A 25,974-nucleotide genomic window follows, 5' to 3' on the forward strand; every position below is an offset into this window, starting at 1 on the left:
AGGGGGGCAGAGAGGATATTTGAAGAAATAAATAAATACCTTGGAAAACACTTAACCTGGATTGGTAGGGGCTTATAACAGTGGATGGGGGTAGTATAACAATAATGGCTACTGACCTGTTTGCCTTAAATTGTATGATCAGAAGCTGCAACCAGCCATCAGAAGAGAGATACTCAATATTCAGAGGACAGGATCCTTTTAGCCAGCCTTGGCTCCTGCAAGGTGTGTCAGCTGCCCCAGGAACAGATGCATAGTATGCCTGAGGGGTGGGGGATGGCTAGTGCTCCTGTGTTAAGAGCTGAAATTGAGCAGAATTCACTGTATTTTACCATTCTTGTCATTTCCCGAAAGTTTCAGTCCTTCCACAAACTTGAGAGTTCTAAAGTAGTTATATCTGATTGTGCCAGTGCAATTATTGTATAATGGCAGGGAGACAGATTCCTGGTGCACCCTACTCCACTACCTTTCCAGAATCCCTTTTTCTTTTTGTTCTGATGTTTTGTATTTTGTATCTTAATGGATATATGCATTGTGAATATGTTCTTTCACTCTGCGGTTTGCCTTTTTGCTCTGTTAATGGAGTTAATGGAATATTTTGGTGGATGGAAGTTGCCAGTTTTAATTAGGTATAATTTATATTTATTTTTTTTTGGCTAGTGCTTTTGTGTCCTTGTTAAAAAATATTTATGGAGCCAAGAATTCCTTTGAGGGCTGCCTGGGTCGCTCAGTCAGTTGAGCTTGGAGCCCATTTAAAAATCTCTCTCTCGGGGCGCCTGGGTGGCGCAGTCGGTTGGGCGTCCGACTTCAGCCAGGTCACGATCTCGCGGTCTGGGAGTTCGAGCCCCGCGTCGGGCTCTGGCCTGATGGCTCAGAGCCTGGAGCCTGTTTCAGATTCTGTGTCTCCCTCTCTCTCTGCCCCTCCCCCGTTCATGCTCTGTCTCTCTCTGTCCCAAAAATAAATAAATGTTGAAAAAAAAAATAAAAAAAAAAAAAAAAAAAAAAATCTCTCTCTCTTCCTCTGCCTCTGTCTCTCTCTCAAATAAAAAATAAATAAAAGAATTCCTTTGAGACACATACTGAAATACCTACTTGATAAAATAAGAAATTGTTAAATGAAATTATGAAGTTGGGGAAAGGGACATATGATATGGTATCTTTTCTAAAGGGAGAGTGATATGTGATTATAACCTTTGCTGGTTTAAAAAATGGATAATGGAGCGGCACCTGGCTGGCTATGTCAGAGGAACGTGTGACTGTTGATCTTCCGGTTGTGAGTTTGAGCCCCACGTTCGGTGTAGAGATAACTTAAGAAAATAAAACTTTTAAAAATAAGAAAAGGGAGCTAATGGAAGGATAAATCATAATTTTTAAAAATATGGTTACCTTTAGGGAAGAGAGAAAAGGTTGAAGAGCAAGCATGAGCTAGACTTCTCTGACTCAAAATAATCTGTGGTTGGGGAAAATGGGGATGTAGAGAATAATAGAGCATAATTGATAATTATTGAAAGTAGATGAATAGTAGATGAATTCATTGTAATGTTCTCACTACTTTCCTTTTTAGAAGTTTCTATAATAAAAAATGTAAACTAGGGGTGCCTGGGTGACTCAGTCTGACTTTAGCTCAGGTCGTGATCTCACTGTTTGTGTTCGAGCCCCCAGTCGGGCTCTGTGCTGACAACCGAGAGCCTGAAGCCTGCTTCAGATTCTGTCACCTCGTGTCTCTGCCCCTCCCCGGCTTGCTCTCTCTCTCTCAAAAATAAATAAACATTAAAAAAAATTTTTTTTAATGTAAAATAAATGTAGAGAAAGTTTGCCCTGATGAAAATTTGTTATTCCCAAAATCACTTCTTGAGTTAAACTAAAGCTTTTTGTTTTACTCTAGCAAATTCACCGGAAAATACACATTGCTTTGAAAAGGTCACAAAAGGTCATGACACTACACTTGATTTATAATAGGCCTGTCTTACTGTTTAGGTTCTATGCGTGTGTAATACATATTTATGTAATTTGTGTCTTTCATAAAACAGAAGTTTTGTGGCATGTACTTGTTAGCATTTTAGAAGGGCCCTGTGATTTTTTTTTTTTATACCTTACCAATGAAGACTTTTGTTTTCTTTAGGGAGAGATGGCAACAACTCAGATTCATATTCTCCAAAACTTATTTCATACCTGAAACAATTTGTAATCTTCTTTTCACATATTTTTATGTCTCTGAAAAGCTGTTGTGTCTGGAAATATTTTTTTTTCGTTTTATTTCCTTTTTAATTTTTATTTAGTTTTGGGAGGGAGGAAGAGAGAGAGCATGAGTGGCGGGGGGGCAGAGAGAGAGAGAGAGAGGGGAAAAGAGAGAATCCCAGGCAGGGTCCATGCTGCCAGCACAGAGCCCAATGCAGGGCTGGATCCCACAACCCTGGGATGATGATCTGAGCTGAGATCAAGAGTCAGACACTTAACTGAGCCACCCAGGCACCCCTTTTTTTCTTCTTAAAAAATGGTTTTGTAAGAAGAAATCAGTTTGCTTTTACATATACTGAGTTACTTTGGTATTTTGGTTTTAATTTCTAGATTTACCAATTACCTACTTTTAATATACGCATATACTTTGTCCCCCCACTCACCCCATTAATGTTAATAGTGCCATCATGAGGTTGATTCAGTCATTTGAAACAGTTAGTGTTAATGACAGCTCAGCTGGTCCTAATTCATTTAATCCTCACTATTTGGCACTCTGCCCCCTGTCCCCCCATGTTGCATTAGTAGACAAACCTATCCCCAAATAACACTTAGTTATTTCATATAATTAAAACATTTTAATTTATTCTGAACATTTTCCTTAAATGTTCCCCTGGAAGTTTCCTCTCAGTTAATTTCAAAGGAAAGAGAAAGAAACATTTTGAGAGCACTACTGTATATAAAGCATAGTGCTAGGCACATGTATCTTTTTTTTTTATTTTATAAAATCATAATAGCTTTATATGTTTCCTAATTATAAAGCGACACAAACAGCACCAAAATATAAAGATTAAAGCAAATGTCAGTTGAAATTTTACTATCCATAGGTTTATCACTGCTAAACACACAAACATAAATGAATTACTTCATATTGTCCTTTAACTTTGTTTTCACTTATCAGTGAGTGTCATCTACTTGTCAAGATACTAGGTACTGGAGATATAGAGTTTATAGCAAAATAGACATATTCCATCTGGTCCATGGCTTCTTTAAACTAATTGGGAAACATGAACATTATATAAAAGTCAAAGAAATAGTTACACACTAAGCGGTATAAAGGAAAAGTATATGTAGTGTGATATGAGAGAATACACTAATGGAATCTAATTTATTTTAAGATTTTTTTTTTTTTAAAGTAATCTCTACACCCAGTGTGGGGCTTGAACCCACAACTCTGAGATCAAGAGTCACACACTATACCTACTGAGCCATCCTGGTGCCCCTAACTGGAATCCAATTTAGATTGAGTTAGATAAGGCCTCTTTAACAAAGTGATACTAAAGCCTGAAGGATAGATAGGTGTCATCCAGGAATACAGTGAGAGGAAGAGTATATGCATTGCTGTTAGGTAGTACTCCTTTGCCATAAATTCTTCAAGAGGAATCACTGTTCATTGCCAGAGTGTCCTACAGAAAGGTTGTCCTTTTCCAGTATTCTCTCCAGTGCGATTGTTTTCATTTTAATATTAATTAGACAAGGAATGGTGCAGTTTGAGTCACTTTTCTGCTTAATCTTTTAGAAACTTGATCTATGATTCCAAACCCGGCTGGACAGTGAGATTTACAGTCAAAAAATAAGTTGGGGGAGCCTGGGGTGTAACTCAGTCAGTTGGAGCATCTGACTCTTGATTTCAGTTCAGGTCATGATCCCAGGGTCATGGGATTGAGCCCTGTGTTGGGCACTGTGCTGAGTGTGGGGCCTGCTTAAGATACTCTCTGTCTCTTTCTAAGATTTAAAAAAAAAAAAAAAAAAGAGGGGCGCCTGGGTGGCTTAGTTGTTTGAGTGTCTTCACTCTTGATTTCAGCTTAGGTCATTAGATCAAGCCCTGCATCGGGCTCTGTGCTGACAGAGCCTCCTTGGGATTTCTCTCTCTCCCTCTCTTTCTGCCCCTCATCCATGTGCTCTCTCTCTGTCAAATAAATAAACTTAAAAAAAAAAAATCAGTTGTTGAATATTCAACGGAAAAAGCTTTAATGTCTTCAGTCATCAGGAAGAAATTTTTTTTATGAACTCAGGCCTTCTGTCCCCTGCCTCCGACCTTATCAAAATAGTAGGGAGCTTTGGTTATATTTAGTCTGTGTGCTAAACCCAGTGTTGGGCTGGAACTCAGTACCCTGAGATCAAGAGTCACAGGCTCTTCCTACTGAGCCAGCCAGGCACCTTCTCAGTGATATAACTGAAGGAATTTTTATCTTTTCTACCAGCACCAAGTACCAGTCTTAGCAGCTGCCTATCCCTTTCCAGAAATAATTCAGAAAAGTGAAGCAATTGGATTAGTTGCCCCTCTAATGCTTTATTTAAACTCTTGGATTTAGGGATCAAATTGCTCATGGAAATGGCTGCAGTTTTTATATGTGATGTTGAGTGTTATAAATTAAGATATGAATATAAATATGTATGTGAATATTCATATGAATAAAAGTTATAGTGATAATTTATAGACAAGTGACATAAATTAAGAAATGTGATATTCTTGCAAAAAAATAAGTAGGTTCTTTTCATTTACTTATTTTTAATTTTTTTTAATGTTTATTTTTGAGACAGAGAGAGAGACACAGAGTGTGAGCAGGGAAGGTGCAGAGAGAGAGGGAGACACAGAATCTGAAGCAAGCTCCAGGCTCTGAGCTGTCAACACAGAGCCTGACATGGGGCTCGAGCTCATGGACCATGAGATCATGACCTGAGCTTAAGTTGGATGCTTAACTGATTGAGCCACCAAGCAACCCTATTTATTTATTTTTTATTTATTCATTTATTTTTAATTATTCTTGGGGGAGTGGAGGAGAGAGAGTGAGCAAGCACATGAGGAGTGGAGGGGCAGAGAGAGAGAGAGGGAGAGAGAGAATCCTAAGCAGGCTCTGCACTGTCAGTGCAGAAGCCAGGCTTGAACTCTAAAACAGTGAGATCATGACCTGAGTGGAAATCAGGAGCCACCCAGGTGCCCCTAAATAAGCAGGTTCTTAATTATAAATACCATTTCAAAATAATTCCCTTGGTTATGTTATAGGATGAGAGTGATGAAGTGTTAAAAGACCTTGAGTATCCCTGGTCTCTGTCCCCGAAATATAGTTATTAAAGATAATGAAAACTGCCCTACCAAATACTAATAAATTGCAAGGAGTAAATATAATGTAGATAAAGTTTCTAGTTCAGTTCTTGGCCTGTGGTTCATTCTTGTTTCTTTGCCTTCAATATCTATTCCCGCACCCCATTTCTTAACTAAACAGCACATTGATTTCCTTTTGAGAAATTCCTTCTTCCACATTGCGCAGTCTTGTTGGGGCTGTTACTTATGGTTCCCTACCCCTGGATAGTCAAGCTGGGCCGTAGGTTGGGAGTCTATCTTTATTTCTCTCGTCCCTTTGAGTAGTTTGATTCAAGGATAGAAGGAGAAAGTTTGGAATTTAATAATTTTCGTATGGCATCTTAAAATTTTAGGTTGTTTCTTTGTTCCCAGATTTGAAGAATGGCCATGGTCTTTTTTCCCAAGCCCGTTTTTGTCATCATTCTTTTTAGTTCTGAAGTTCTAAGCAAAATCCTATATCCATCCATCCGTTAATTTTTTTCTTAATAAAGTTGCCTAGAGATATTTTAGTTGCTTACAAATCCAATAACCTTAACCAATACAGAAATTAATTCTGGAGAGCAGATTGTGGATTGATTACTTGGCATAGGTAAGACAGAAGTCCAATTAGATTAGAACTATTCCAGAGAGGTAATCTAATAACCTATGGTACACAATGTTAAAAATGGTGATTAAGTAATTACCTTTATTTACTTGGAACCATGGTCTTCTTTAGTGTAAAACTCAGAGGAATGGTAGGTGTTGCCAGATAAAACCTGTTTTAGAAAGTATGAGGGGAGGGGGCGGCTGGGTAGCTCAGTCGGTTAAACCTCCAACTTTTGATTTTTGGCTTAGGTTATGATCTCACTGTCTGTGGATTCAAGCCCCACATTGTGCTCGGTGCTGGCAGCATGGGGCCTGCTTGGGATTCTGTCTCCCATTCTCTCTCTCTCTCTCTCTCTCTCTCTCTCTCTCTCTCTCAAATAAATAAACGTTAAAAAAAAAAGGAAGTGTGAGGAATTTGGAAGTAGGAGGGTAGAATGGCCTTTTGAAGGCAATGGAGGAACTCAAAAGGAATGAATGAGGAGTTCGTTCTAAGTTCTTTTTTCAAGGCAAATAATAGAATTCAGGGGCTTTCTAGTATTTGGGTATATAGGTTTAACCTAACCATTAGAGTATATTCCTGCTGAAAGGAGTCTTCCAGCTATCACGCTGCTTAGGAAATTAGCACAGCTAGAGATTTGGAGGGAACTCATGTAACACAAAAAAAGAGATCGGGCTTTAGAACTAGCTAGACCTAATTGTCCTGGCTGATCTAGTTATTAAACAAAACCTTTTGCAGTTGGTCAGACTGGTTGTCTGGTTTTATTTACTTGCTATGAAATTAAATATGTGTAGTTTTCTAACAAGTAGGAATAAAAATGAAAACGTCTATTCAAGGGGAAAAAAAGCCTATTCTATAATGTTGTGCTCAGAATTACTTGAGATGTGTATAAAATTCCCTGGTATGATATCTGACACACAGTAAATATTTAATAAATGATGTTGTTATTGTTGACAGGAAAACATAGTGTTATTCTGTTTATGCAAAGTGCTTTTCAAAAAGTTAATTGCTTATTTATTTTGGTTTGTTAGTACACTCTACACTAAATCTGGGACCTGAACTCATGACACTGAGATGAAGATTTGCATGCTGTGTGGACTGAGCCACGCAGGTGCCCTTTATGCACAGTTCTTTTGATAGTTGTGAAATTGGATGATCCTAAGACTATTTTCTGAGAGGTGCCAAGTGACAAGTCACCAAAGAACTTAGAAGAGTAGTGAGTGTAGTTACTAAAGTGACTTAGGCAAAGAATGATACTTTAGTCTGAGGTCTTAGAATTCAAATTTTAAAATTATATATATTTTTTACAGACACTTATATAAAAATACTCAAAGTTTATTACAAATATTAGCTCATTTGATTCTGGCAATAATCCCATGTGATTGGTACTGTTACTCTCTGTATTTTACAAATGTGAAAATGGAATCCTTGATTGGTTAAATGTTTTACTCCACATGATAAAGCTATTAAGTGATTGAGCCAAGATTTAGAATCAGGCAGTCTGTCTTCAGAGCTCAGAATATATTCGTATTTCTTTTTCTTACATACAAAGTGGTATACTATAAATACTCTTCTGTCTGCTGCTTCTTTCCTCCATTAGATTCTCCAGGATGCCTTATGCAAATAGTGTCTGCAAATGATGATAGTTTCCTAGTTTCTGTGCCTTTTACTTCCTAGTGTACTGGATTAAGTAGGACCTTCAACATAATGTTGAATAAAAATGATGATAATGAGCACACTTGTCTTAGGCTTTATCTTAAAAGGAGTGCTGTGATTTTGTTCCAATAAATAAACCTGATACTTACTAGATTTTTTTTTGGGGGGGGGGGCAAATACTATTTGCCAGGTTAAGGAAATTCCCTTCTCTTACCTTTTCTAGTGATGAAAGAGGTGTTTTTCTTTACATGTATACATATATATTTTTTAATGTTTATTTATTTTTGAGACCGAGAGAAACAGCACGAGTGGGAGAGGGGCAGCGAGATAGGGAGACACAGAATCTGAAGCCAGCTCCAGGCTCTGAGCTGTCAGCACAGAGCCTGATGTGGGACTCGTACCCACTAGCCATGAGATCATGACCTGAGCCGAAGTCAGACGCTTAACCAACTGAGCCACCCAGGTGCCACAAGGGGTGTTTCTTTTTAAACCACATACTCATCAAGACTAATTTATGGTCAGTTTGGTTTTAACTATTCTAGTGGGTTTGAAATGGTGTCCAGTTGTGGTTTTATATCCCAGGTTACTAATAAGGTTGAACATCTTTTTATATATTCTTTTGGGTATCCTTACTTGTAAAGTGCTTGTTTAAGTCTCTTGTCCATTTGCTTTGGTTGTTTGATTATTTTACTTTGGTAAATGCCTCATTTGTGGCTTGCCTTTTAACTTCTTAATGGTATCTTAATAAAAAGAAGAGTTTACTTTTAATGTACTGTAACTTGTCTTATTGTTTATGGCTGATTCTTTCTGTGCCCTGCATGAAAAAATCTTTTCCTACTTTGACGTCCTCAAGATAACCTCTTACATTAGCTTTTAGAGATTTAACGTCAAAGAGTTTTGTCATTCACATCTAGATGTATGTATGTATGTATGTATGTATGTATTATTTTTGAGAGAGAGAGAGAGAGCACGACAGTGAGCAGGGGAGGGGCAGAGAGAGAAGGGGACGGAAGGTCTGAGGCAGGCTCTGTGCTGACAACCTGATGTGAGGCTTGAACTCTCAAACCGTGCAATCATGACCTGAGCTGAAGTTGGAGGCTTAACTGACTGAGCCCCTCAGACACCCCCATTCACATCTAGGTTTATAATCCACCTAGAATTGAGATTTGTGTATGGTGATAGGTAATAGTAAAGGTTCATTTTCTGTCCATTTGAGTGTTTGGTTGTCCCAGCACCTTTTTTTTTTTTTTTTCAACGTTTATTTATTTTTGGGACAGAGAGAGACAGAGCATGAACGGGGAGGGGCAGAGAGAGAGGGAGACACAGAATTGGAAACAGGCTCCAGGCTCTGAGCCATCAGCCCAGAGCCCGATGCGGGGCTCGAACTCACGGACCGTGAGATCGTGACCTGGCTGAAGTCGGACGCTTAACCAACTGCGCCACCCAGGCGCCCCATGTCACAGCACCTTTTATTAAGATTGATCTTTCCTTACTGCCTTCCAGTGTTGCCTTTATAATAAATCAAGTATTTGTACATAAGTGGGTTTATTCTGCTCCTTTGCTTAATTGTGATTCTTTTCACCAGCATGACAGTGGCTTAATCACTACAGTGTCATGATATCCAGTAGAGCAAGTCTTCTCTTCTTCTTCAAGAATGTCTAGTTATTCATGTTCTTTTGCATTTATTCATAAATTTTATAATCAGCTTGGCAAGTTCCACAGAAATACCACTTGGCATTTTGATTAGAATTTATATTGAATTTATAGATCAATTTGGGAAGAAATGACACATTCATACCATTAAACCTTCTGATATGTGAATATTGGCATGTGCTCATTCTCTCTCACTCTGTCTTTAATTTCTCTAATGATATTGTGCAATTTTATTTTTTATTTATTTATTTTTTTTTTCAACGTTTATTTATTTTTGGGACAGAGAGAGACAGAGCATGAACGGGGGAGGGGCAGAGAGAGAGGGAGTCACAGAATCGGAAACAGGCTCCAGGCTCTGAGCCATCAGCCCAGAGCCCGACGCGGGGCTCGAACTCACGGACCGCGAGATCGTGACCTGGCTGAAGTCGGACGCTTAACCGACTGCGCCACCCAGGCGCCCCAATATTGTGCAATTTTATACCCCAAGGCCTCGCACATCTTTTATTAGTATTTTATTCTTATGAATTTTATGTTTATGCTGCTATTGCAAATGATAACAATTAAATTTTTTAAATTTCTGACTCATTGCTGGTTGAGTTTAATATACTGACAGTCAAATAACTTACTTTTTCAGCAATTTAAGATAGATTATTTTGGATTGCCTATTTCTAAAATTGTATCATCTACAAATAATAACAATTTCATATTTCATTTCCAATCCTTAATATCTCACTTTTCTTGACAACACAGGACAAGACCTTTGGACAATTGTTGGATTAAATAGTTATAGTGAACATTCTAGTCTCATTCCTGATCTCAAGCTTTCATTAAGCCATTAAGAATGATGTTGGCTATAGGATTTTTAAGATAGCCTTTATCAGATTAAGGACATTTTCTTCTTCGAGTATGCTAAAGATATTTTAAAATCCTGAATGCTTGTTGAATTTTATTAGTGTTTATACATCTATTTAGTGGTTATACTTATTTTTACCCAATAGCAGATTACATGATTAGTTTTTTTTTTTTTTTTTAATTTTTTTTTCAACGTTTATTTATTTTTGGGACAGAGAGAGACAGAGCATGAACGGGGGAGGGGCAGAGAGAGAGGGAGACACAGAATCGGAAACAGGCTCCAGGCTCCGAGCCATCAGCCCAGAGCCCGACGCGGGGCTCGAACTCACGGACCGCGAGATCGTGACCTGGCTGAAGTCGGACGCTTAACCGACTGCGCCACCCAGGCGCCCCTAGTTTTTACAAGTTAACCAACTTAAATTTTAGAATAAACCCAACTTGCTTATGATTATTATTATTATAATTGGTGGGTTAATTTGTTAATATTTTGTTGCAGATTTTTACATTTATCTTCTTGAATGAGATTGGCTTGTAACTTTTCCTGTTGTGAATTTGTCATTGTTAGTTTCTGCTAACTTGTGTTTGGCCTCATAAAAAGGGCTGAGGAGTGTTTTTTGGTTGTTACTGTTCCTCACTGTTTTCTGGAAGACAAAAGCGTAGTAATATTTTATTTTTTCCTGAAATTATGGAATTCACCTTTGAAAGCTATTTATGCCTAAAGATTTCTTTGTGGAAATGTTTTAAAGGTTTATTGTTTTTAGTGATTCTATATTTCTTCTTATGGCAGTTTTGGTAAATTGTATTTTTCCAGAAATTTTTGTACATTTTATCTGACTTTTCAGATGTGTTGTTCACAAAATTTTTTCATTATCTTTTCAGTGTCTGTAACATATGGTGAAACTCCCTTTTCATTCTCACCTTTGTTTATTTGTATTTCTTTTTTTCCTCTAGATCATTCTCATCAGGGTTTTAACAAATTTATTAGTTTTTTAGGGACAAACTTTTAGCTTGGCTTGTCTTTCATTTCTCTCTTAAAAGTTGTTCCTTCTTTGAATTTTTTTTAATGTTTATTTTTGAGAGAGAGAGAGCAAGAGAGACCGAGAGAGCAAGCATGAGCAGGAGAGAGGCAGAGAGAGAGGGAGACACAGAATCTGTAGGAGGTTCCAGGCGCTCAGCTGTCAGCAAGGAGCCCAGTGCGGGGCTCTAACTTACAGACTGTGAGATCATGACCTTAACCGAAGTCAGGCCCTTAACCGACTGAGCCACCCACATGCCCCATTTTTCCTGTACTTTGGGTTTGTGGATATTAATATGATTTAATTTATCTTTGGTGTTTTTGGTTTGAGTTTGCTGGTTTTATTGGGACAATTTTGTTTTAGGCAGTATAGTCAGACTCAGACCTGGGCTTAAACCCCACTTCTCCTTAAAAACTGTGAGATGTTTGAATTTCAGTAAATAGTAATTGAGCATTTACTATATGCTAGAGAGTGCTACGGGATATAGCTGTAAAGAAGATGCTCAGAATCCCACTCTCATGAAATTTATTTTCTACTTTCTCTAGCTCTGTTTCCCAGCTGCAAGAGGGGATGATGAATGACAGTGGTGATTACGAGTTTTTAAGTGCCTATTATGTGCCGGATACTTTTTCAGTAATGTTAACCAAGTTAGTCCTCACCACAGCTCTGTAAAGGAACTATCCTTACTATCCCCGTTTTACAGATAAAGAACCTGAGGCACAGAGAAGTAATTTGCCTGAGGTTACACAGTGGGTAAGTGGCAAAACTAGGTTTGAATCAGATGTGGGGTTTTGTTACATGCATGCTAGAGAAGACCTTGTAGTAGATCTCACTTTCACTTTTTGCCTTTGCTATCCTCTCACCATTATCCTTTGCTGTTTGGGGTCCAAATGAAACATTTGAGGGAAAAACCTTAATCTCTTACATTCCCTATAGTTTATTGGAACATTCAGTATTCAAAGATTTTGATATAGTTCCCCTCCCTTTGTGTTTTTTGTTTTTCTTGTTTGTTTGTTTGTTTTTGGAGTTCCAGTAGGCTTTTATTGAGTTAAATCAACAAAAATCACAGTTTATCAGACATTTTTTCGAAACTGTGTAAGTTCGTCAGAGACTCTGGGCTGTATAGGTATACATACAACATAACACATCCCAACGAAAACAGTCCAACTGGAACATCTCTTCCGTTTGTTACTAATTATTCCATAGCCTTTAATTTATATGTATTTAAAATGATATAAATATGTGAGTATATTTTTATGTTTCATTTTTACTTTAGCTGTATTCAGAAAGTTCTAGTTATCATTAGTTGTGTAAGCTACTGTTGATTACAAAAACTTGGTAGCACAGATTGATACAAGTATATGTCTTTAACCTGGAGCCACTGTTAAAAAAATTTTGCCCCTTTTAGAGTGGACAGAGGGGGCTTGATACTTAAAGAAGCTTTGTGTATATCACAAGCTTTGTTGCCTCTCCCCCTCTCTTCTACAGCAGTCTGTTGCTGGAAGACCCCAGTAAATTTTTTGTGGCTGGCTTCACTAATAGCGACTTCAATTATATATTTCCCCACTTATCTTTTGTATAGGTTTTCTTTACCATTTCAGGAAAGATTGCTATTTTGTGGAAGAGCAAAATATAATAATTAGGTTACATATAGTATTTTAGTTTTTAATTTTTTTTTTTTAATTTTTTTTTTTCCAACGTTTATTTATTTTTGGGACAGAGAGAGACAGAGCATGAACGGGGGATGGGCAGAGAGAGAGGGAGACACAGAATCGGAAACAGGCTCCAGGCTCTGAGGCATCAGCCCAGAGCCCGACGCGGGGCTCGAACTCACGGACCGCGAGATCGTGACCTGGCTGAAGTCGGACGCTTAACCGACTGCGCCACCCAGGCGCCCCTAGTTTTTAATTTTTCAGTCATATTAGGATAACAGTAAGGAAAAAAACTTCATAAAAGGAAGGTTTCGTGCTAAATTAGCAAAATTTAAGTATATCTTCTTGTTTTTAATAGTGAGTTCTTATGCATCAAATATTAAATAAATCAGATCAGTTTGATTGCAGTTGAGGACAAAAGGGGATAAAGAAACAGGTTCCTAAGTTTTATTGCTATTAAAAGTTACCATTTGTGCTATCAACCTACCCTCCTCACCATTGTAAACTCAGAGTAATTGATAGTCACTAACAATAATTAAGCACTTAGTATATGCCAATAATTTATTAAGTACGTGCATTTTCTTCCCTGTCATTCTTCTTAAAACCTCTCAAGTGGGGCTAGGATTTTATCCCAAGGCTCAGAATATCTTAAAGTGGGTGCTCAGCAAATGTTTTTGAATGAATAAAAGAAGGAATGGATCCCTTAAAGGTATTTTTTGTCTTTTTGTTTATCAATTTCAGGAAATATTTCTCCTAAGATAATTTTTTAAAAACTATCTGTGGAAGCACTATAAAGAATGTACTGAAACATTCTTGAATGTTAGCATTTATAAAATTTAAGGAGATGAGTAATTAAAAAAAAATTTTTTTAATGTTTACTTTTGAGAGCGAGAGGCAGACCGTGAGTAGGGGAGGGGCAAAGAGAGAGGGAGGCACAGAATCTGAAGCAGGCTCTGATCTCTGAGCTGTCAGCCCAGAGCTGGATGCAGGGTCAGACTTACAGTGATCAGATCATCACCTGAACCAAAATCAGACACTTAACTGACTGAGCCACCCAGGCACCTTAAGTGATGAATTGTTTTAGATAGTGACATCACATTTCTTGCCTCTTGATGTTGATGTGTCTTGCCTCTTTCTGCCAGTTTTTGGGATACAGTTGGTCATCTTGACCTCAGATTCCTTATTTGTTAAAGGTACTTGAAAAAGATCCTAGCGAGTCACTACCTTCAATAAAGATGCTTTTAAAATGGAAAGGGGCTCCTGGGTGGCTCGGTTGGTTAAGGGTCTGACTCTTGATTGGCTTAGGTAATGATCTTGTGGTTCTTAGGATTGAGCCCCAAGTTGGGCTCCATGCTGACAGCACATAGCCTGCTTGGGATTCTCTCTCCCTCTCTCTCTGCCCCTCCCCTGCACTCACTCTCTCTCTCAAAATAAATAAACTTTAAAAATAAATAAAATGGACAGTGATCGTCTGATTGCTTGTTTGCCTTTCAGTTTCCCTTTTTCTTTTCTCCTTTTTAAAACTTTTCCTGGGGCGCCTGGGTGGCGCAGTCGGTTAAGCGTCCGACTTCAGCCAGGTCACGATCTCGCGGTCCGGGAGTTCGAGCCCCGCGTCAGGCTCTGGGCTGATGGCTCGGAGCCTGGAGCCTGTTTCCGGTTCTGTGTCTCCCTCTCTCTCTGCCCCTCCCCCGTTCATTCTCTGTCTCTCTCTGTCCCAAAAATAAAAAAAAAAAAAAAAAAAAAAAAAAAAAAACTTTTCCTGAGTTTATTTAAACCAAAAAAACCCCACCAAACAAACAGTTGACCCAACTTTTTTTTTTTTTTTAAATGGATGACTGTAATGCTGCAGTGCGGCAGTACTCAGTGATATTGAAGTGCACTGTTAAGTAGTCTTCCTGTTGCTTCTTTTTGTGCCACTGATGAGGGATCTGGAAAGGAGTTTTATTGGTGCCTCATTCACAAAAGGGCTTACCTTCTTTGAAGAAAAACATTTTGTCTCTACCTGGGATTACTAGCTAGATAAGACTTGGAAACAAATTGGAGGGAAAAAGGACAGCCGAGGGGGTTAACAAAGGATGTTTTGATAGGAAACAACAGATCTCTTTAAGAAGCAACTAACCAGATAGGAAAGGCATCTTATAGATGGCATAAGAATGGATTCTTCCTTTTTTTGAAAGAGGGAGAAAAGGAGAGAGCGAGCTCCCGGTGAGGGGCAGAGGGAAAGGGGGAGAGAGAATCTTAAGGAGCCTCCACGCCCAGTGCAGACCTCCATCTCACAGCTGTGAGATCATGACCTGAGCTGAAATCAAGAGCCACTTAACTGACTGAGCCACCCAGGCAGCTCAAGAATGGATTCTTAATAGTATACTTGTTTTTGGTGTTTGGTTAATAGCTGTTTGAATTCTTACCCACCCTTAATAAAGACTTTTCAGTGTTTTGTATTACTTTTTTTGGGAATTATCTGACCTTTGGCACTATTCATATCCATTGTCCAGTGGTTCTCTTCAAAATAGGTAGTTACTTTTCCTACTTCATTTTGATTAGTTTGGAACCTGGTAGGGATGTAAGGGGGATAGAAACCAGTAATTAAAAAAAAAAAAAAAAGACATTTCTGCTGTTTTAGATATATGTGAAGACAGATTTGCAATTTGCATTTATGCAAGTTTTATGCCTATTATGGTAGACATTAATTCTGTGTAACCTGATCCCTCTTACTGAAACTTTTATTAGTTATTGCTCTAGAATAGATTAATTGGGAAATAGGTGTATAATAACATGAGTATCTTAAAATGTTCAGAATTATGTGGTCTGTTTTTGGTGATACGACTCTGGAGATTTTGCACTGTGGGAAATACCATTTTTTGGTGAAGAATAGTTCTATTGGTTAGGTAATGAATCGGTTTTGTGGACTATTGACCTAAAACAACTAAATTTTGTTACTTGAATTCATCTGGGAGTGTGGAGCTCAGTTCATCTCTTACACTGCCACCTTGCTTTTTTTTTTTTTTTTTTTTTTTAGCTAGAACTCATAGAGAAAAAATGTGCTCGATTTCTGGTCCTAGATATGGCTCTGAATACCTTTAGTAAGTTATTCTAGCTTTTATTTAGTCTTTCCTTTTCTCCCCTTTGAAGATGAACTAACAAATTATTTTACTGCAGTAATAACATTTGGAACATAAATGGCAAGGGAAGTGGGACGGTAGTTGAACAGTAAATGGGCTTTCGGTATTGATGAAATGAATGGATGAGAGACCGTTAAAAAAATAAGAGTGAAAAGCTAAGCAGCAAGTCCCAGAGATTTTGAAATAGGAATGACTAACACCAATTTTCTTCAGATGAATTTGATAAGATTTCTTGGTTTCTGCCTGTGTCTCCAAGCTTTGTATTTAAAATTTTCAGTGTATAGTAAGTTGAAAGTACACAATAGAATCATGAACAGCTATATTCTTGCTGCCTAGATGGAGTGTTCACTAGTAACCTTTTCTTTCACTTGCTTTCTCCTAATATGTATAAATATCATATACATTACGTATAGCTTTTTGAGGGAGTTATTAGACTTTCACAACAAGTAGCTGTCTTCATGTCACTGTTACCCCTAAATACTTCAGTATCTGTAGCCAAAAAATAATGACACTGTCCTATATAATTTAATACCACTAGCACACCTTAGAAATGAATAAGCCTGTAATATTCATCTAGTAAACACTCTAGAATCAGATTTTCACAGTGGATTCTAAAGTATCCTTTAGTTATTCTCTTTTAAGTTCATGTATTTTGAGAGAATGAGAGAGTTGGGGGGGCAGAGAGCGAGGGAGAGAGATCTGTCAGTTACTCTTTTCACATCGGGTTCTGTAAGGGTTTATGGAAGGGTATTGGATGTAATGTCTACCTAGTCTTTCTAACTCTAACAGTGTTTCCATATTTCTTCAGTGACATCAACTTTTTGAAGTAATCAGGACAGTTATCTTTAATGTCTCATATTCTGGGCTTGTCTAAGAGTTTCCTTGTGTTATCTGCCTTCTGAAGCTTCCTGTGACTTGGCATGATTAGTTACAGGTTATGCATTTTGAATAAAAAATACTGCCTAGGCGAAGGTAGACACTTCATAGTGCATTCAACCAGGAGGCACAAAATGACAGTCTTTGCCACTATTAGTGATGCTAAATTTGATCATTAGGTAAGTAGTGTCTATATGGTCTGTTACAAAAACCTATTTTTACTCTCAGTTTAGAAAATCTAAATTTTCTAAAATCCATATTTTGGTACTGTATAAATCTCCCCCCCCCAAAAAAAAAACCCAGCAACCCCCCCCCCCCAAATATCCCTTCAATCTTTTCTTAATACTTTTAGCATCTTAATGATTCTTGCCTCATTCACTTATTTCATTGGGATTTACAAAGTGTTTATTTTTCAAATTTTGTACTCCTTCTATGTTAATTGACATTCATCTTCAAAGAAAAGCTTTTCCTACTAGTGATAAACTATACTTCCTATTGAAAAGTTGGGATAAATGTAATTTTTCTCATTATTTATTAGTTTTTAGAATAAGGAATTCGGTAGTAGTCCCTTCAGTGATAGCAAATGAGACTTTTTTTTTGCCCATTCTTATAATTGTCACGAATTCATGAACTTGTTTTGTATTCACAGTGTTACCAATTAATTATTGTTTTTAATGGTCAAGTCATCTGAAATTTGGCTAACAGGACCCCTCCTAGACTCTCTCCTGTGTTTTTAGTGACATACCTCCCTTAGTCTTTGAGTGCTTCCTTGATTTCTGGCACAGAGATTGTGTGCGTTTTTAGTAGTGCACAAAAGTACCCTTACTTGAAACTTTCGGTTAAAGCTCAAAATCCCAGAAATCCTGAAGAATCCTTCTAGAACACTAAAAGATGGAAAAAAGTTAATGCTAGTTAGCAAGGAACCTATCAGTTGCCTGTTTCTTATTTCCTGAGTACAAAAACACTAGTACTTACTCTTTTTTCTTGCCCCCAAAATACTAGTACTTATTTTTTTTATTAAAAAAATTTTTTTTATTTTAATGTTTATTTTGAGAGAGAGAGAGAGAGAGAGAGAGTGAGAGTGAGAGAGAGTGAGCAGGGTAGGGGCAGAGAGAAAGGGAGATAAAAAATTTGAAGCAGGCTCCAGGCTCTGAGCTGTCAGCACAGAGCCTGATGTGGGGCTTGAACTCACGAGCGAATTCAGGACCTGAACTGAAGTTGGATGCTCAATTGACTGAGCCACCCGTGCACCCCTCCTTTTTTTTTTTAATGCTTATTTACTCATTTGAGAGAACACGAGTGGGGGAGGGGCCGAGAGAGAGAGAGGAGGAGAGAGAGAATCCCAAGCAGGCCTCATGCTGGCCGCACAGAGCCTGATGTGGGACTCTGTCTCACAAACTGTGAGATCATAACCTGAGCCGAAATCAAGAGTCGGATGCTTAACTGACTGAGCCACCCAGGTGCCTCACCTAGTACTTATCCAAATAAGGGTGTAGCCAAACTCTACTTTCAAAATCACAGATTTACATTAGAGCTACATGAGAGATTCTCCAACTAATTATTGGCAAGGAGAGTGTTAATATCCCAAAAGAATCTCTCAACTTGAATAATAATCAGCCTGTAGCACCTTCTCACTCTGATTTAAACCAGCAGCAGACTCTTAATATGTAATACATTTTTAAAATCATTTTAGTTTTCATCACGTTAAGTGTACTTTTTAATCCTCATGCCCTGTTTTCCCCATTCCCTCCCCTCCTGTCCCCCTTCTGGTAACCATCAGTTTGTTCTCCATAGTTAAGAGTCTGTTTCTTGGTTTGTCTCTTTCTTTTTTTCCTTTGTTCCTTTGTTTTGTTTCTTAAATTTCACATGTGAGTGGGATCATGTGGTATTATCTTTCTCTGATTTATTTCACTTACTGTAATATTCTATAGTTCCGTCCATAGCAAGATTTCATTCTTTATTTTATGACTGAATAATCTGTTGTGCGTATATACCATGTCTTTTCTGTTTACTCATCAGTTGATGGACACTGGCCGTTTCCACATAGTTTGGCTGTTGTAAATAATGCTGCAGTAAATGTAGGGATGTATGTATCCCTTTGAGTTAGTGTGTTTTGGGTTAAGTACTGAGTAGTGCAATTACTGGATCCTATGGTAGTTCTTTTTTAATTCTTTGATGAACCTCCATACTGTTTCCACAGTGACTACACCAGTCTGCGTTCCCACCAACAGTGCAGGAGGGTTCCTTTTTCTCCCCATATTCACCAGCACTTGTTTCTACATAATGCATTTATCTTGAAAATATAGGAACAAAAATTGTTCCCACACCCCATTGCTATACTGAGGTTAATTTACCTTTGGTTGTTAATGCTTGATCATATATATCCTTAATCTGAAATGTGATATCTATAATATTGGTTTTGAAATCTTCATCCCAGTACAAAGTATAATTAGATCAACAGTTTCACAAGTTTAGATTTAAGGTAAGTAAAAAAGACAATATATATATGAGAAAGTAGAGTTGAAAACAAAGCTGAGTGGTAGTAGCACATCCAACTGGACTACCTGTTTTTACAAGTGTAGTGGAATTGGGAAAATTCTGTACACGTTCATTTGCATGTGTGTACTGAATAACAGGGATCGAAGGCGCAGTCATTTCTTATTTCAGTTTTATAAACTCTACATCAAAGATAATAGCATTTGGTAAGAGTGCCCAAAAGATCACTAAGGCAGAGTTGTGAGAGATGTTGCTTTGTTTTTTTGGGCTTAAATTCATCTGTACCTACTCCTCTTTCTAGCCTTGGTTCATCTCTGCTTGTATAAAATAACAAAGTGTTTGTTTCCATTCAGGAGGTATTGAATTTCTTCCCATCCTCAGTAATACCCATATTGTATGGTATGCAGATCTGACTGCATTTTGGGTGAAAGTACTCCCATACTCCCCATTTCCAGTGGCAACGGATAGGTAGTTTCTACTGGTAATGTGGACTAAGATTGGTACATTTCCATTACTTTCTTTATCACCTTTCTTAAAAGGTACAAAAACTGTCTCCAGTTTAGGGAAGTGAAAAGAAAAGGTAATAATGGTTGAATTTTCTCTTGACAATTGACAGTATCTCTTTCTTGAATAAACTTCTCAAAACTCAGTCTTCTTGTTACTTCTGTTTTATTTAATGAATTTGATCATTCCTGATAATACTGTCCGTTCTTCTCTTTTGCAATACTACTTAAAACTAGATTCTTCTAGTTTTTGGCTGATTTTTTTCCTTAGGTTTTTAGTTCCTTTTCTGTCTCTTATTGGGACCCATCAAATCTTGGTCTTAGGTTTCTCCGTTTCTTCCTTTTATTTTTTCAGTCTGTATATCCCTGTTTCTTTAGCTATTATGTCTTGGGCAGATTCCAGTAAACAGACAAATAAGTAGTACGCACATGTGTACACACACTCCATATTCCAAATATGAATTATGTGTATATATAATGTATATGTATAGTTTCAATCCATAGTTCAGCCATTACAGAATAGTTCTGCTTTGATGTCCTCATATTATCACCAGATTCTTTTCTGTCTAGATCCAAATTCAGCATCTTCTGCCCTAAAATGGCTTTGCTTTTCAACTTCCTCATTCTCCATATCCTAGTCTAAAAACTTTTAACCCCCAATCTGGTCAGTAGGTTTCTTCCAACTAAAAAGAAGAAAAAATGGTGTTTAGATTTGCCTGTAGAGGCAAGTCATTGCAAAACCCTAAGAAATGAGAAAGTGCGGGATTGCAGAAAATTGAGTGCTGATCTCAAGATGTAGCAGCACGGTGAATGGCTGTGAGAGTGCCTGAAGCAACTGGCAAATCCTCACATGTGCTGGTGACCACATACCTATGTGCAGCTGCCCCTGGAGAATAATGACTTCTATATCTCTTTCACCTTTAAAATTGTATATAACTGTCTCTTGGTGGTAGATTCTTAAAATGGAATCCTGCTGGTAAGGGAGTATAGGAAATGCTTCTAGATCCTGCCATACAGGACGGATTAAAAGATAGGGATGGTGTGAAGTATCAACAGGCAGCACATACCCTCAGTTTCCTTAATCAGAACAGATGTAAACTCTTTAGCTCAGAATTTGTGGATCCAGCAGTTCCAGTTTTGAGTATTTGCCTGAAGAAAAAATCACCAGCTCAAAGATATATCTCAGTGCTTCGTTGCAGCGTTATTTATGATAGGACACAGAAATAACCTAATTGTCCATTGATGGATGAATGAATAAAGAAAATGTGATATATTTACATACATTTGAATATTATTTAGCCATTAAAAAAGAAAATCCTGCTGTTTGTGACATTATGGATGGATATTATGGCTGTTCTGCTAACAGAAATAAGTCAGAAAGACAGATACTGTATGATCTTACTTACATGTAGAATCAAAAAAGTCTGAACTCCTGGCTACAAATCAGAACAGTTTGGTGGGTGCCAGAGATCTGGGGGGATGGTTGTTGGGGAAATGGGAGATGGTGGTCAAAAAGTACCGACTTCCAAGTTATAAAAATAAATCCTGGGGATGTAATGTACATCATGGTGACTATGGCTAACAATACTGTATTGTATATTTGAAATTTGCTAAGAGAGTAGATCTTAACTGTTCTCATCACAAGAAAGAATTTATAAGTGTGAGGTGATGTTAACTAACTTTATTGCAGTGATCATCTCTCAGTATTTTTCATATATTAAATCATTATGTTGTACACCTAAAACTAATAGTGTTATATGCCAGTTATATATCAATAAAAACTTGTGGCTTTGCATGCTTGACACCTTAAATGACCAACCTTATCTTTTACATTCTGTCAATACAAATTGCAGTTGAAGCACATATTGTTTGTACTGCTCTTTTGCTCTGTGACTTCTCCCACTCCCTTATATGTGAAGTGTCATTATTCTTTTCTTGAAACACACACGTTCCTAAGTCTTAGGCCCTAACTCAGCTCTTACCCACTGATCTCTCCTATATTAGAACTTCCGCCATGTTTGAAAGTGTCTCTCCTACTAGAATGGAATCTTCTGAAGAGTGAGGACCTTATTTGCCTTATTTGCCAATCCAAGTCTGCTCTTTATAAAATAATCTGACACATACTAATTGCTTAATATTTATTAAGTGAATGAATGTCTGAGTAAGGTATTGCTCATATGGTGTATCTATAAGATATAATTGTTAAGTTTTTTTTAAAAATCGAATTTTTCTAAAAATTATATAAATATTTTTCCGTACTTAGCAGGGGGGGAAATATATACGATTAACACTGAGTACTTAGGACGTTGGATGGGAGCAGAATATATCACATATTTTTGTCTTTGTCGTAAAGAAGCATATACTATTTTTATTTTTAATTTTTTAATGTTTTTTATTTCATTTTTTTATTTAAAAAATTTTTAGTGTTTATTATCGAGAGACAGACATTTGTGAGGGAGGGGGAGACACAGCATCCGAGGCAGGCTCCAGGCTCTGAGCTGTCAGCACAGAGTCTGACGCGGGGCTCAAACTCACAAACTGTGAGATCATAACCTGAGCTGAAGTCGGACACTAACCGACTGAGTCATCCAGGCACCTCAATGTTTATTTTTGAGAGAGAGAGAGAGAGGGAGGGAGGGAGGGAGGGAGGGAGGGAGGGAGAGAGAGAAGAAAGAAAGAAAGAAAGAAAGAAAGAAAGAAAGAAAGAAAGAAAGAGAGAGAAAGAAAGAAAGAAAGAGAAAGAAAGAAAGAAAAAGAAAAAGAAAAAGAAAAAGAAAAAGAAAAAGAAAAGAAAGAAAAAGAAAGTATGTATGTGCTGGGGCATGGCAGAGAGAGACAGAGACTTAGAATTCAAAGCAGGGTTCAGCCTCTGAGCTGTCAGCACAGAGCCCAGTCCAGGGCTTGAACTCACAAACTGCGAGATCATGACCTGAGCTAAAGTTGGACACTTAACCAACTGAACTACCCAGGCACCCCTGAAGAGCATATGCTGTTTTTAAATGAAAACAGGTTTTTTTTTCCTGAAGATTTTTTTTTTTTATATTTAAGTAATCTCTACACCCAATGTGGGGCTCAAACTCACAACCACTAGATAAAAGAGTCACACGCTTTTCTGATTGAGCCAGCCAGGCACCCCAAAGAAAATAGGTTTTAAGGAACAACTCATATAGATACTTTGTTCCTTTATTATTTGGGACCTCTTTAAATAGAATGGTATTGGGTAACATCCAAAAAACTTTTATTTATTTTATTTATTTTTTACAGATCTTATATGTAAGCAAATTCCATACCCAATGTGGAGCTTAAACTCACAACCCCAAGATCGAGAGTCACATGCTGTACCAACTGAGCTAGCCAGGTGCCCCAAAACTTTCTTTAAAATCTTTTTTTAATTATAAATGTCCTCCCTTAAAAAAAAATTAAAGAAGATGGAGAATTGCATGGAGCAAAATGTGAAGTTTCCCATTCTACCTTTGTCTTCCTGCACTGCCACCCACTCACACTTAGAGAAAGCTACCTATATCATTTATCAGGTCATACATTTTCTATGCATATGTAAATACAAAACTTTTCAGATTTGTTTTTTGTTTTTCTTAAAAATAAATGTAAACAGGTGTTTAATAAAATGCGTCACCTGGGCATAAAAACATATAAGCAAAATCATAAAAGAAGGCAACTTTCTTATTTCCTGCTTTATCTGAAATGAACACATAATGAACATAATTGGTACAGAATTATTTTTATTTTATTCTAATTCCAGTAATTTATTCTAGTTACAGTTTTATATTAATTTCAGGTGTGCAGTGTATTGATTCAACAATTCCATACATCAGATTTGATTTTTTTAAACTCAGCATTATGTATCTGGACATTTTTTTCTACATTTGAACATAGAGATTATGACATTCTTCTTAACTTTTATTAATAAGTAAGCTCTACACCCAATATGGGGCTTGAAGTTACCACCCTGAGATTAAGAGTTGTATGTTCTACTGACTGAGCCAGCCAGGTGCTTCTGTGAATTTCTTTTTTAAAGGCTATGTAGTATTTCATTGTATTGGCACATACCATAATTTATTTAACCACTGCAGAAATTCTTCTCATTAAATTTTCTTTTTTCTTATAAAGGAATATAATTTAAGGAAGAATGTCTGTCTGTTCTGGTGAAAATGGTATATTTGGTTTTGTGAGCCCAGGTCTAATATATTTTGGTATATTCCCTTTAATGGTTTTGGCTTCATTGGGGTGTATTTCAGGTCTACGGATCAATGGAGAACTGATTACTGCCTACCCCCAGGTGGTGGTAGTGAGAGTACCAACCCCTTGGGTGCAGAGTGATAGTGACATCACTGTTTTGCGCCATCTAGAGAAGATGGGATGCCGGTTGATGAACCGACCTCAAGCCATCCTGAACTGTGTTAATAAGTTCTGGACATTTCAAGAGTTGGCGGGCCATGGTGTTCCTCTGCCAGATACTTTCTCTTATGGTAAGTTCGCTAATAAGAATTTATAGTCTAAGTTTTACAACACTGATGGTTTTGAAAGGCATACTAAATTAAGAGGGTTATGTGATACAAGGAAATTTGTGAACATGGAAGAACTTCTTACAGAAGTAATTTTCAGTGTTAACAAACTGGGCAGGAGCATTGTGAATCATGTGTCAAGATTTAGTTCTGTGATATTGGTAGAGTGGATTTAGCTATTTTGGGCTTTCTAGGCTGTAAGTTCACTCTTGTGCTCTCAGTAATGCTGTTGTAGTCAGAGAGCTTTATTAATAATGCTTAAATAAATTACTGTTGTTGTCCTCCAATAAAACTTTATTATTTAAAAAAGGCAGTGGGCCAGATCTCATAGGCTGTAATATTCGATACATCTCTGTTTAATATCTGTTTATCCTTATTAGCACTTTCATGATAATTTTTTTTGAAGTTTTTTCTCTTATTTTTTAAGGAAATGACACTGTAATAGGTATACTTTAAAACCAGTGCTTCCAAAACCATGGTAAAAGTAAAGGATCTTTTTTTTTCTTTAAAGACCAGTATGTTGTGTATCAATACTCTTACAAAATATGATAAAAAAACATCTGAGAAATGCCAGATTGTTATAAAAGCTTCCAGTGTTTACTCTTTTTGTATTTACCTGGTTACATATTAGTAGCAGAGAAGTCATAAACAGGCACAGGTTTTTGGACAACACTTTTGAGTAACACTGCCGTAAACAATATTATGTTAATGTATTTCCTGCTTGTCCAGTTCTTTTAGATTAGAAAGGATCAAATTTGCTATAAATCATTGCAATTTTCCATAAAGACATTTTTTCAAATAAATGTCCAGTAGTATGCTTAGAGAGTTAATGAAGCTTTAAAAAGAAATCCCTATCCTATTCCTACCATTAGTATTTTAAAGAAGGGAACTCCCCAAGTCTGTATGACATGTGTTGATACAGTTGCTGTTTTTAGCAATTGCATAAGAAGAGACAATATGGGGGCGCCTGGGTGGCGCAGTCGGCTAAGCGTCCGGCTTCAGCCAGGTCACGATCTCGCGGTCCGTGAGTTCGAGCCCCGCGTCGGGCTCTGGGCTAATGGTTCAGAGCCTGGAGCCTGTTTCCGATTCTGTGTCTCCCTCTCTCTCTGCCCCTCCCCCATTCATGCTCTGTCTCTCTCTGTCCCAAAAATAAATAAACGTTGAAAAAAAAAAATTAAAAAAAAAAAAAAAAAGAAGAGACAATATGAATAGTTTGAGAATTCTGTCAGATGCTTTTGGAATATTATATTATAGCTTATATCATGGGTCTACACTTCTGATTTTAAGAGAATGGAAAGGAGAAAAGTGTTAGCCCAGTTACCAAATACTATCTATGTTCTAATGTTGACAGTTTAAAATTGGGGACTGAATCATCTTAATTTCTCTAGGCTGCACATGTATGCTACTGCAGTTGCTTAATGAACTTTTTCCTGGTTTAATTTTTTTTACATCACCATTCTGATACCACAATTCATTTTTGCTCTGATTTTGCTACTGTATCATTTGTTCCTGGGCAGTAAAAACAGAAGAAAACTTAACTCATGGGTACTGTCTGCCGTAGTATACAAAGAACTCTGATTCATAATGGAGATATGAAACATTAATTTGTGTGTTTGAGAGGGATAGAACACACGTAGCATCTTTTCATCCTTGAGTGAGTCTTCTAAACAGACTCATTCTTCTGTTTCTTAATCTTTAGATTGAGATTCTTTAATCTTTAGATTA

General features: G+C 37.3%; 1 protein-coding gene across 4 annotated transcripts in view; it reads left to right on the forward strand.

Moving 5' to 3' along the window:
• RIMKLB (ribosomal modification protein rimK like family member B) overlaps positions 1–25,974 on the forward strand; it is a 70,825-nt gene that overhangs the window by 27,494 nt on the left and 17,357 nt on the right. For all 4 annotated transcript variants that reach the window (XM_043564504.1, XM_043564508.1, XM_043564506.1 and 1 more), the window contains exon 3: positions 23,983–24,213. In XM_043564504.1, coding sequence (XP_043420439.1) covers positions 23,983–24,213 — 231 coding nt within the window. The remainder of the gene's footprint in view (positions 1–23,982; positions 24,214–25,974) is intronic.

Source organism: Prionailurus bengalensis, chromosome B4 (genome assembly GCF_016509475.1).
Source record: "Prionailurus bengalensis isolate Pbe53 chromosome B4, Fcat_Pben_1.1_paternal_pri, whole genome shotgun sequence".
NCBI classification, from domain to species: domain Eukaryota; kingdom Metazoa; phylum Chordata; class Mammalia; order Carnivora; family Felidae; genus Prionailurus; species Prionailurus bengalensis.